The sequence below is a fragment of the Tursiops truncatus genome, chromosome 6, assembly GCF_011762595.2.
Source record: "Tursiops truncatus isolate mTurTru1 chromosome 6, mTurTru1.mat.Y, whole genome shotgun sequence".
Taxonomy (NCBI): Eukaryota; Metazoa; Chordata; class Mammalia; order Artiodactyla; family Delphinidae; genus Tursiops; species Tursiops truncatus.
In genome coordinates, this window is record NC_047039.1 from 97,713,570 (window position 1) to 97,727,384 (window position 13,815).

General features: G+C 45.7%; 1 protein-coding gene across 3 annotated transcripts in view; it reads left to right on the forward strand.

The window, feature by feature from the left end:
* Positions 1-13,815, forward strand: part of PAPPA (pappalysin 1) — a 256,746-nt gene that overhangs the window by 71,259 nt on the left and 171,672 nt on the right. For all 3 annotated transcript variants that reach the window (XM_073806482.1, XM_033858470.2, XM_033858469.2), the window contains exon 6: positions 5,826-5,947. In XM_073806482.1, the coding sequence (XP_073662583.1) occupies positions 5,826-5,947 (122 nt within the window). The remainder of the gene's footprint in view (positions 1-5,825; positions 5,948-13,815) is intronic.

A 13,815-nucleotide genomic window follows, 5' to 3' on the forward strand; every position in this document is an offset into this window, starting at 1 on the left:
TGGTATGGCCTTGGGCAAGTCACTTTCCCTCCCTGAGTCTTATTGTCAGCTGAAAAGTGGGTCTAATGATGCCTTCATGACCTGAAGGTGGAAACCTGAATCAAACGGTTTCTTGTGCTGCCTTTCAGCATCGGGACTCCCTGAGGAGCTCAAGCTTTAGGGGATTTTAAAGGGTCATGAAACGTACTGCGATGTTGACCTCTATTTTGGTTGGAACTTGGCTATAATTTAGGGTAGATTAGTAGATTGCCCCCCTTCCAGCCCTTCTTGGGGATGTTTTATCCAGTAATGATGATACAACACTGATGCTGGTGGAAATAATAACCAGCTGATGATTAATTATTACTCTATGGTCGTGGTTGTCACCGTTTATCAAGTGCTTACTCTGCACTGGATTCTGTACTAAATGCTTTCTATACAGTCTCATTTCATCTTTCCAGTAATTCTATAACAGGGGAATCAACTTCTGCATTTGCCAGATGAGGTAGGGACTGGCGCACAAAGAGGTGGAGAGCTTTGACCAAAAGCCCATAGCAGGTGGTGGGAGCTGGGCTTCGAGTCACATTTTGCAGTGTCTTATCCGAGGCTCTCATGTTCTTTCATTAAGTCTTTCCAAACTTTGAATTATGAAGGAGGTGTTACCCCTCCCCTCAAAAAAGGCCACAAAATGTGGCAAGGAGCTCTCACAAATATGGGTGTATACGTGTGTGTGTGCGTGTGCATGTGTGTATGTAAAAAATATATTAGATCATGGCATCACGTTAAATTCGGGCTCCAGTTTTCCACACTACTATCAGTCCCTGAATCTAGAGCCTTCATTTGACAGCTGGATGGATGTGATCACGGGGAAAGGAAGTGCACTCCCTAGGCCCTCTGTAGAAACCCCCCTTCCTCTTCCCCAGCCATCCTCACTGGGAGCTTAGAGCTGGGGTTGGGAAACCTCATGTGACACTTCAGAGCAGGCTTTCCAGCAGCCCATAGATTTATTTATTTTTTCTGTGGCAATGAGGAGTATCAGACTTTTGGTCAAGGCTTGGCCTCGATTCCACTTGAAAATGGAAGTTTTGTAAATGAAGCTTCCTGTGTATGTATTCAATTTGTATTTCATAAAGCAGTTTTTGTCCATTAAATAAATACCATCTGATTGTTGGGAACCTATTGGAGGGCTAATTGTTGTGTAATGAGATATGTCTCTATTACATAGTGCCCTCAGCTTCAATCAATATGTTTTTAATAACCTATAGTCAGTTGGTACTTGAGGCTCATACAATAGCTATTCTGTTCAGTCTACGATTTCACAACGGAGTTATCATACGTTAAATTAAAACTGACATTTTAGAAACATGTCTAATTAGGGTTAACAGCTATGTAGACCATAGTCTATGGCTAAAGGAAGTAGGTCAACAAGTTCAATAAATTGTTGTAAAGGAATGGAACTGTCACCCTCCCACACACACCGAGTTCCTACTGGTGGAAATCGGCTTAGTACAAAGTGCGCGAGCTTTGATGTCAAGTTGTCTGTGTTCCAGTCTCAGCTTCACCACTCCCAGCCTATGGGACCTTGGGCAAGTCATCTCCCTTCTCTGATCCTCTCTGGCCCTCTGCATCTTGTTCCATAAAAGGTGCTAACCAGGCTCACTTCCCCTGGCTTTTGTGGCGAATTCCACAAGATGACCTCTGCGCTATGCCTAGCACACACGCTCTGTGTTCAGGAAATACAAGCTCCCTTCTTGTACAGTTTTCCAGAGCTGTTGAGCTACTTGAAAAGTTCTCTTTCCCTGAAAAATCTCTGGTGTTTTCCACTACATTCATCAATGCCAACCTCTCGCCCCTGGCCATCCTCATGTCCTCCTGCTGTTCCTCACATCTGTGGTCTAAGAGAATACAAGGGTTTTCCTTAAAAAAACATATTCAGATCCTCCCACAGCCTGTGTCCTCACACATGGGCAACTGAATAAATAATTCAAGGCCACCCCTGACTTTTTTAACTCCTTTATTTTTATCTGTCTTGCAAACATGTGTTGACTAGATGGTTGCATTTTTCTGAACAATGGGCTGTGGTGTATTGGAAAGAATGCTGGACTGGGGACCAAGAGACCTGGGTCTGAAGGCTTTGCAACCTCATCCATTTCTTCTTCCTCTTCAGCCTCACTTTTCTGGTCTATAAGCTCAAGGGGATCTAGCCTTGCTCAACCAAGGTTCCTTTTCCAAATCTCAGAACACAGAAAATGACTTTTGAGTAACTGTTTTCTCAGTTCTCCTAAGGATGGTACATAACTAGTACCATTTTAGATGCATAGGAGAGAGGTTAATTCATTATGTACAGTGGATGCCTTAGAGAAGCACTGTTCAATAGAACATTCTGCAGTGTCCAGTATGGTGGCCATTAGTCAACTGTGGCTGTGGAGCAGTTGAAATGTGACAAGTTTAAATGAGGAACTGAAGTGAATTCTACATTTATTTAATTCATTTACATTTAAATAGCCACATGTGATTAGGGGCTGCTGTATTAGACAGCACAGACTTGGAGCTTTAAACTTCGATTCTCATGGAACCTGGGTAAGAAAGATGATCTCTTCCTGTGTTAGCATCCTGTATTTCTCTGATTTCAGTGTGTGTGTGTGTGTGTGTGTGTGTGTGTGTGTGTGTCTGTCTGTCTGTCTGTGTAGATACAGGTGCCCATTGAAATCAAAGAAATGCCAAAGATTAGAAACACATACTGTACACTCCCTGAATGTGTGTAGGATATTGCCTGATTTTGGTAAAGCCCATTTTGACTCTGTGACTTTCTGAGCTATGATTTTGGTTACTTTGCACTCATGCTTCTCAGTTTCCTTAACTATAAAATGGGAACATCACCCACCATACTCAGGATCACCCACCTTTGCTATTTAGTTACTGACTTTGCTTTTACTTGTGCCCAGCTTATTCTTCATTCACCATTCAGACTGATCATTTTAGAATGCGAATTAGGTCACGTCACCCGTGTGTTGCAACCCTCCAGTGGTTTCCCATTACTTCTATGTGTAATCTAACACGTAGTCTACGGCACCCCCCATGATCTGGCCCTTGCCTCTCTTACTGCTCTTTCCTTCGTCTGTGACTCTTGCCACTCAGGTTTCTTTAAGGCCCCTTATGGACCAAGCCCTTCTTTCTTGCTTAGGTCCTTTACATACCTTTAGACTGAACCTGGAATGCTTTACTCCCACTCTGTGTCATTCTTCACCATACCTTGACTAACATCTTCTATGATTATGCCAATCTAAATAAGCCCAGCACGCTCCACCCCATTATTCTCTCCTACATCATCTATCAGCTTTCCTTCTAGAAATGCTGAATCTGTACTCTTATATCTATTGATCTGTTTGTTTAGGCACCGTTGCCTCTGCTGGATGGAAAGCTCTTACGAGGGCAGGTACCACACCAAATGTACTCACCCTTGGATGGTTAATGTCTGGTAGTTGTACAGTGCTAACAACCAGCGGCTGTTCAATGAGCATCCACTGAATGAATAGATGAAATATTGAATGAACACATGAACCGGTGATCGAACATGAGGGAATGCACTTGGTAGAGCTCTGTGTAAATTAGGCACCTTTATTGTCAGGTGGATGATGGCTTATTCACTCATCAGAGTGTTTATGGGGAACCCACACTGTGTCAAGAACTCAGTGAAGCGCAGGTGACTATATGTGTATCATCTAAAACAGAGCATCTAAAGAAGTAGAAAGGCTCAATTACCATAAAGGTCGGCGTGACTCCTGATTCCATACAAGGATGTTTGTAATCTCACTGTCGTCATAAAGCCAGTCCTGTGACTCTGAGTTGCTATGCATGGATTGTGGTCATTGTAATGGAACCAGAGTGGTGCTGAGCACCTCTCTCTGCTCTCCTTATCCCCTGCCTGCAGGCATATTTGTATAATCATCATTACTGCTAGTCCAGGAGTCCCTTATACATACTGCAAATATATAGAAAGTTCAGACAACCAGAAGGAATAAGAGGAGGGAGGGAGGAGTCATCCTGTGTTCTACCACCTAGAAATTACTGCTGATAATATTTTGTTGCATTAAGATTATTAGAACAGGGCTTCCCTGGTGGCGCAGTGGTTGAGGGTCCGCCTGCCGATGCAGGGGACACGGGTTTGTGCCCCGGTCCGGGAAGATCCCACATGCCGCGGAGCGGCTGGGCCCGTGAGCCATGGCCGCTGAGCCTGCGCGTCCGGAGCCTGTGCTCCGCAATGGGAGAGGCCACAACAGTGAGAGGCCCGCGTACCACAAAAAAAAAAAAAAAAAAGATTATTAGAACAGCATTGAGATGCTGCTATAGATACAGTTTTGAATATGACTCTTTCACTTAACGTGATAGCTAATGCATTTTTCCATAAAATTTAGTAATCTTTATAAGTATTTTTTATAAAAACTGCTTACCATTGCACTGAGCAGATTAACCTTAGGCCATTTAATCATTCTCCTATCACTGAATATTAGTGTGCTTATAACATTTCTACCTATGTATGGTTTCATATTTACAGTGATAAGGCTGAGGATGCAGAATCTTCAGTTTGAGGGTCTAGACTAGGTTCATCATGGGTCTTAGCAACATATTGGAATGACTGGTATTTATCCATCCATACATACATACATTAAACTACGTATGTTGACCACCATGTAAGTAGGTAAGCAGGGACATGAAGTGTTCAGATTTAGGTTTGGGGTTGAGCTCCCTGGCAGCTGGGTGGAGGAGGAATAAGGACCACCAGCAGACTGTGATGTTGATAAGCACGTGAGCCCAGGGGCTACGGAGGTTCCCTATGAAGCAGAAGCCCTAAGGCTTGAGATAAGGTTCCTCCACTGTATGTTTCAGGTAGCCAAAGTCTAGTGATTCTTCTAGGAAAGAGGTATTGGAAGGACCATTGCATTTTGAGAAATAATGGGTTGGGCTCTGACATTTCTTGACATTTTCCCTTTCCAGTCCCTCTGTAGGAGTTGCTCAGATTCACAGAGTTTTGGGCTCACTCACCCTCGTACCTGAGGAGAGGGCTTATCCCCCTCCCTTCCCAGCAACTGTCTCCTAAACAGGAGCCAAGTCTGGAGAACAAGTAGGATCCCAGAGGCTGTTGTGGCTAAAGGGAGATTGAATCCAGACACATAAGACACTAGATGATAGGGAAAGCCACCGTAACATTCTGCTTCTAGGGCTGGGCTGGTCCCATTGAGGCACTGGCTTGCCCCTTGGAAAGCTGCTAAAATGAATTCGATGGCATGGTTAGGAAACTGTTTTTGACTGTAAAATCAAAGAGTGACTCATCCAGCCCCAGAATGTCAGGGCTAGAAGATTCTTTAGGCATCATCTAGTTCAGCCCACTCATTTTCAGGTGAAGGAACTGAACCACGCCTTCTTCCTATTTAATACCTAGGATACTGGATGGTTCCTGCATATGGTAGGTACCTGACAGATATTGTTAAAAGAATAAAATTTGAGGTCCAATGGGGCAAAAGATTTTCTCACAACCACACATCAAATCTTCAAGGGAACTTTAAATGATTGATGAAATGAAGATTAGTGCAGGTAGTAAGTTGATTCTGTTGATTCTGGGCTGCTTAGAATTAAAGTGTATCCCCCACCAGAACAGAAGCCACTTAGGCCCAAACAAGGCCCTCGTGGGCAGTGGGGAAGAATGCCACTCAGGGTCATATTCTGGAAGCTCTGGGAAGATTGGAGAACATAGATTGGTTTAACCTCTGCCTTCGGCTTAGTCAAGCCAGGGACTCATTCAACTGTTCCTAAGTCGGTGCATTTCCCTTCTTTCCTTGGCCTCCTAGAGAATTGGGATCAGCATGTGACCTTTGCCTGGAAGGGAGAATCCTGGTGCAGTATGCCTTCAACGCCTCCTCCCCGATGCCCTGTGGCCCATCAGGACACTGGAGTCCTCGGGAAGCAGAAGGTAAGCCAGCCTGGAAGCTCTTTTGCTGGTTGGGTGTGCAAAGAACACTTTCGATATAGTTGGAGTTTTATGATTTTAATGGTCTTTTTCATGTACTATCTCATTTGATCTGAAGATCGCCCTACAAGGCCAGTATATTTTTTTGTCTTTTTTTTTTTCTTAGCTTTATTGAGGTATGATTGACATATAACACTATGTAAGTTTAAGGAGTGCAATGTGATGATTTGATACATGTATGTATTTCAAAGTCACCACGGTAAGGTTAGTTAACATATCTGTCACCTCATATTTCTGTTTTTTTTTAAGTGAGAACATTTAAGATTTCCTCTCTAAGCAATTTTCAATACAGTATTGTTAACTATAGTCACCATGCTGTATATTAGAACTCCAGAATTTATTCATTATATCAGTAGGAGTTTGTACCCTTTCAAAACCCTACATCAAGGCCAGTATTCATGCATTTGTTCAACACAAGTCTTTTGAGCATCTGCACTGACCTAAGCATGTCATGCCACTTTACATATGAAGAAACAAATTCCCTGAGGTATTAAGTAAGTGCCCAAGGCCACACACCTGATAAGACACAGTATGTGTATGTTTATATATGCCCCAGACCCTGACAGCCTGTGAGGGCATAAATACACAAGGTCACGTTAGAATCAATACACATCACTAGCCTTTGATTCTTCTACAGTTACTTCTGGGGTACCCAGGGCCTTCTTACATGTGTCACAACTCTTCCTCTCGGTTTCCTTCCATGAAACCTCCTTTTCAGGATCCATTTATCCGCAAGGCACTAGAAGGAAGCACCTCATGACTGCCACGGTTGCGGCTCCACCCATGACCAGACCTTCCCCGCACAGGGTTGTCTCCCAGGCCTCCCCAGGAGCCAACAATCTCTGTGCTACCTCACAGTACAGCTCACTGCCCCTCAGTTTTCTAGAGAAATTAAGAAACTGCCTTTCACCCAATGCTTTGTTGCACTGTCGCTTGGCCCTGAAGGAAGAGAGCTTGCAACTTAGAGAATCTCATGGAAAATTGCCTATTCCGTTTCCTCCTGCAGCGTCTCTTTCTTTGGGGCACAGGTCTAGTCCCTGAAGCCAGGCTGGCAGAGACCCCTCAGTCCTCCGTCTCGCCCTCTGTTGCCTTCAGAGACTTCCACTTAGAAGCCCCCTCTCTGTCCTTCATTCTGCTATGCAGGTCAGCTCCTGCCAGCTGTCTTTGGGTGGGGACCCCAGTCCACCAGAGGGAGCAGAATCTGACTCCTCACTGAGGTTCAGTGAGAACTCCCCCGTCTCCCTTTATATTTTTAGAAAGAAGGTTGAAAAAGAAAAAGCCAGAGATAGAATAAAGCAAGGGAGAGGGATCAGAGAGAAAAGTGAGGGAGAAAAATGACAGCGCTGTGCTCTGTTATCTTCTAAAATAGCTTAAAATAAAAATGAGAGTCGAACTGGGGAACTGGGGAACTCTAAACAAATTCATCCGGAATGTAAAGCCAGAGGGATGCCTGGGAGAAACCCTTAGCTCAACCTCACAGAATCACAGGCTGTCAGCCGTGGAAGGGACACCTGGGGTCATCCAGCCCCAGGTCCCACCCCGGGCAGGAATCCTCTTTGTGCCCTCCCTCACCGAGGCTCTCCCAGCACCAGCTCGTGTATTTCCTTGGCCTTCCCGTTCTAGCTCCATCTGTTAGAAAGTTCTTCCTAAAATCTGCAGTGGTAACTTTTTCACCCAAACTGAACCCACCTTGGGTTCTCACAGAAGACGGTATGGGTCTCTTCCATGCAAGGAATGAACCCATCTCATCTCTGCCCACCATAGGGACTGTGCTGGGCACATGGACTGGGCAGAGCTGACTGTCTAATAGGGGAGTCAGATGAGTACGTGGGCAATCACCATCGGGTGTGATGAGGCTTGTGCTGCGTAGGGGACCTCGCCCCAAATTGAGACTCATGCCACCCAGGAAATGTTAACACACCAGTGAACAAGGCACATTTAAGAATGTGAGAGGGGCTTCCCTGGTGGCGCAGTGGTTGAGAGTCCGCCTGCCGATGCAGGGGACACGGGTTTGTGCCCCGGTCCGGGAAGATCCCACGTGCCGCGGAGCGGCTGAGCCCGTGAGCCGTCTGCGCATCCGGAGCCTGCGCTCCGTAACGGGAGGGGCCACGACAGTGAGAGGCCCGCGTACGGCAAAAAAAAAAAAAAAAAAAAAAGAATGTGAGAGGAGTTGGATATGTTTAGAGCACTGGTTTTCTCAGTGTGATCTGGAGGCTTATGGGGTTCCTAAGACTTTGTAGTGTGTCCTCAAAGTCCAAAGGTATTTTCATAATAATGCTATGCCACTGTTGACCTTTTTCACGCTCATTCTTTCCCGAGTGTACAGTGGAGCTTCCCAGCAGCTGCATGGCATGCGATGTTTTACTGCTCTGACAGCTAATGGGACACATACTTATGTGTCCTTGTGTTTTAAAGTTTCTCAGTTTTAGTCCACAATGTGGTAACGTCTGATAGATATAACGTACATAAACGAAAGTTCTTCAATAATGGGGTAAGAACTTAAATGGGTCTGGAGTATGAAAAGGAAGTTGTGGGTGAGGGAGAGGTTGGACTGGGGTGATATGTGTAATGTCCGGATAAGGCTGGGTTTGGATTATTCTGAGGGCAGTGAGGAGATGCCACGTGGCTTGGCAGGTGCCTGGAATATGGTGAGTTGTGCTTGTTAGAAAGATCGTCTGGGCTGCTCTGTGGCGAAGAGATCGGGGGAGGAGTGGATGGGGGAAAGGGCGCATCCCCGTGGCTGTATCAGGAATCCAGCAGACGGATGGCGGTGGCCTGGATGAGGTCAGTGGCGGTGATACTGGAGAAGAATCAATGGAATTGAGAGAGATTTGGGAGGAAGAAGTAGCAAGACTCTACCCTGAGACTTTTCTGGCTAAAATCATCTTGGTTTGTTCTACCACTTGAACGAAAGAAATAATTTCCTGGTATCTCCCCACACCTCCATCCAGCCAAACTGTCAATTGGTTAGGTCTGTTCCTGGTTCACCCCTCACCCTCTTCAAGCATGATATGCGGAGTGGAGTCCCACTGAAGTGCTGAGCGCCCCCTGTACCCTGAGCTGACCGAGGCCTCCAAGGAAACCCAGCAGCCCCGGGTTTTCCTTCAGGATATGCAAATTGAGTACAGGCAGGCCAGGAAGAGGCTCTGTTCTTTTTTTAGAGCATCCTATTACAGGCTGTGTGATCCATTTGGCTCAGACCCTTTTAATATTCTTAAAGAAATAAACTTTTCCGTGAGCCAAACTCTGCAATTTATTTCTCAACTCATTTTCATCCTATTTATCTTTGCGTGTTTAAGTTTTTGGACTTCCCAAACTAACATAAAACTCCCCAGTCTGTGAGCGATGCCAGAGTATCTCTGGGGTTGGGGAAAGAGCATGGGTGTGGGGGGGGGGGCTGACGAGGATGGGATTTTGGTCTGAGTCTGGCCATCAGTGTGCTCTGTGCCCTTGAGTGAGTCACTTTGCTTCTCTGAAGATAGCATCTTATCCGTAGAACAAACGGCCTTTCCAGCTGTGATATTTTATTATCCGTAGAACAAACGTCCTTTCCAGCTGTGATATTTTAACTCCATATTAACAGGATAGAAAATTCTTCATTTAACAGATATTTCTGCACATTCAGTATGTTCCATTAACTCCATTTCATGAACTTCAGGTAAATACAATCACAGAGGTTCTTGCCTTTGGCCACGGAACATGGTTGTACCAAGAAGAAACCTATTTTCCCTTCTCTTGAGCAAAAACTGTATTTCATAGATGAATATTTTCTGAGGTATTCAATACCATGATACGCTTGTAGCTCAGGAATTAGATAGCTAGATCTGATCGACTCAAATTTCAGTGAAGATCCCTTATGCAAGCCTATAGTGCATTGCAACTCCCGGGCTTTCCATGAGAGATTTAACACATGGCACTGGCTGTTGTCATTCTTACTTGTGTGAATATTTTCCCCATTTTTCTGCCCAGAATATTTCAGTGTGCTAAAGGGTTCATCTAGAAAAAACCTGACACCAAGTTGTTATATTTGTGTCAACAGCTGCAGTGTATATACACAAAGATATGAAATAGATGTCTGTATAGATCATCATAAATGTAAATTCAAATCAGCATAGGTATGTATAAATATATTTCACGTCACATATGGCCTCATCTCTAGTGGACAGCTTATATGAACATGTAACTCTTCATTTTGTCAGCATATATACAAAAAGATGTGTATTGGTAATGAAGTAACAGTTCCTTTGTACTTTTCTTCCTTCCCCCTTCCTTTCTTCCCTCATCCCTTTCTCTCCTCCCCTCCCCTTGCCTCCCCTCCCCTCCCCTCCCCTCCCCTCGCCTCCCCTCCCCTCCCCTCCCCTCCCTCCCCTCCCCTCTCCTCCCCTCTCCTCCCCTCTCCTCCCCTCCCCTCCCCTCGCCTCCCCTCCCCTCCCCTCCCCTCCCCTCCCCTCCCCTCCCTCCCCTCTCCTCCCCTCCCCTCCCCTCTCCTCCCCTCCCCTCCCCTTGCCTCCCCTCCCCTCCCCTCCCCTCTCCTCCCCTCCCCTCCCCTCTCCTCCCCTCTCCTCCCCTCCCCTCCCCTCTCCTCCCCTCCCCTCCCCTCTCCTCCCCTCTCCTCCCCTCCCCTCCCCTCTCCTCCCCTCTCCTCCCCTCCCCTCCCCTCTCCTCCCCTCCCCTCCCCTCTCCTCCCCTCTCCTCCCCTCCCCTCCCCTCCCCTCCCTCCCCTCCCCTCCCCTCCCCCTCCCCTTCCCTTCCCTTTACTTTTCTCAACCCTTCTCCCAGATTTATCACCACACATCCAATTCGTTTCCCAGCTGCATCCATTTTTCTTCTGTAGGGACACTGATTTGTCCTCATCTCTGATGTTCCCTTTGTACAAGCAGCAGTTGTGTATTATCTGAATTAGTACAGCAGTTTCTTAACTGTCTTCACTGGACTAGAAGCTCCATGAGGGCAGAGACCATGTCTGCAAAACCTGTTTTTCCAGTGACTATAGCCTAACACTGGACACAGACCAGACAGTCAACAATTATTCCCTGGATGGATGGATGGAGAGTATCTGTGACTCCAAACATTGTTTTTTCTGAAAGACAGCTTTCATTTGCTTGCTTCAAATTCTTCAGTAGCTCCCAAGCTCTCTCAGCATAAAGTTCAGTTTCCTTAAAGTGATGTACAAGACCCTTCATAATCTGGGTTCGGCCTAGCATGCCAGCCTTACCACCACTTACTGCTTTCCCGTTGCACTCAAAACCACAGTCATCTTATTTCACATTCTCTCTCAACTGTTCTCTTTGCTTGGAATACCTCCTTTTCCCAAGCTTTCCCTTGTTAATTCTTCCCTATGTTTCAAAACAGAGCCAATGTACTTGTGAATATGTTCCTCTGTTAAATATCTCATCCCATTTGAGTATTATAGCACCCCTGTCGGGTAAGCATCATTAGAGTAGGTGATACTGTGAGAAACTGTATAGTTGATATTTTAACCCATCTTTCATTCCTTCAAAGTTTGGCGTGATCCCTGGACCAACAGTATCACATAGTATCCTACTCCCCACCAAGGAATTACTTAACCATCTCAGGCTCTGTTTCTTCTTCCGTAAAATGAGTTTCATAAGACAACGTCATAGACTTATGGCCAGGATGAAAAGAGCTGAGGCATGTAGCGTGCCTGGCACAGTGCCCAGCACACAGAGCGTGGCCAGTGCATGAAGACTGGTATTATTAAAGGATTGCTGCTTTTCTGATGGCTTGGACTCAGTGCCCCTTGAGGCTCTTTTGTACATCTAAAAGTTGGTCTCTGATAACCAGACAAGCACACACTTTGCAAATATTTCTAGTCCTGTTTACTTACTTGAGCATAGTGACCAAGCTCACTTTCTTGTCCTTTGGAAAGCACTTGGTCCCTCTGTTGATTAACAGTGAACCAGGGATGAAAGCGTGAGCCAGACAGATTTGTCATCTTTGCTCTCCTGTGGCTCTCACCACTGACAGTCATTTTCTCCGAGGAAGGGAGGAAGATGGCTCCATTACTTGCCAGTTCCAGGAGAGCCCATGGTGGAGGGCGGGGGGGTGTTCACCTGGCACCTGCCGTGGCACAGCAGGCTCTAATACTCCGTGGAGCCTTCACTTCCTTTTGTAGCTCCATATTTGAACAAGATAGAAGAGTCTTCACTTATCAAATATTTATTGAATGTCCACTGTGTTCACTATTTATGTGCCAGGCCCTGTATTAAAGACTGGATATGGTATTGAGTGAAACAGAGCTACCAAACAGAGACAATAATGACAACTATCTTACAGGATTTTGGTAAGAATCAGCTAAATAAATTAACGGCTAGGGAATGTGCTCTGTATGTATTAAAACGCTGCCCTCAATAAAGCTTTTTGAATGAATAAGTGATACAGGAGTACCAACAACCCACAGAGTCAAAAGAATCAGGAACTCTTTGGGTTGGAGAATCGATAAGAAGAAAGGCTTCAGCCTAGGTAGGGAGTCTTGTTTGTGCCTTTGACTTAAACAACCGGTCTCTTCTATCCAGCATTTGCTGCAAGTAATAAATGAACCTGGCCAAGGAAAGGTGGAGGGAATCTTGTAGTTACATCCATCTCTTCTTGTTCTGATGTGTTATATCTAAAAAGTCTTTTGAATTTTCCTCGTTCTCCAACCCCCCAGCCCCCTTGCTCCCATCTCTTTTTCTCTTCTCTTTTCCATCTCCACTGGACATCTTCTCTCTTCTCCCTTGGCTGGGCAGAGGCAAGGAGACTGGAGGCATTTACAGCTTTCACTGGAATGGCTTTTCCACCCAAAATGGCTTTCTAGTTTTCATACTGTGGTGATTCCTGTTATGCCGTAACATTATCAAAACCTTCTCGGACAAAGATTGATTTTTTTCCCTTTTGCTTTAGAAATGTCCAGCATCTCCACCCCCCAGCAACCACTGATGCTAAAGAATGTGGCTGATAGGACAACCTGAGATCCTTCATCCTACCCTCACCAGCTGATGTGTATCTCTTGCTAGACACCCTTAAATAAATTAGAGCCAATCACTGCATTGAGTCCTGATTACTTTTCTCAGCAGTGCAAAGGAGAGCTCTCTGAGGGTCTAGGACTAATGATCTCAGCAGAGAAAAATTCAGAAGTCGCTGCAGGCTGAGATCAGTGGGGATGAGGCATCGTCTCTCTGGGGAAAGAGTAGAAGAATCTCTCCTTCCTTCTCCCCCCCTCCTAACCATCCCTCCCCTTCCTGAGTCAGACTGGACAGAGCTCAGAGAAGCTCAGTGGTATGGAATGACCTCATGTGGAGAAGGGGAGGAAAAGAGATAAGATGGCTCCAGGGCTGTCTTCCAGCTCTGTCATTCATGGTTCTAGACAGTTTCCTCCCAGAATACTCAGCCCAAGGGGCAGAAGCTATCGTTACTTACCTCCTCTTCACTGGAGGTTTCTGGCCCTTCTGTCATTCCAAGCAGGTGGTACCAAAGGCAGTGCCACAGGGATGCTAGTTCATTTTTGTGGCTCTTCCATTCAGTCTGGAGGACAACGAGGAATTTCAGGACGAGACAGAACTAGGCTCTAATGCTGACTGTTACACTTCACGCTGTGAGACTCTGGTTAGTTCACTCCACACTTCTGAGCCTTAGTTGCTCATCTCAGAAATGAGTCCTTGCAAGAATTAAACAGGTTCAGAGGACACAGTGAATGTTCAGCAAATGTGCGTTCCTTCCTTCTTTCCATCTGAGGCAGAAAAGCCCACAAGTAATAAATGAGGCGGGGCGGTTTGGGCACCGACACAATCATAAGACACTTATTTGAATGT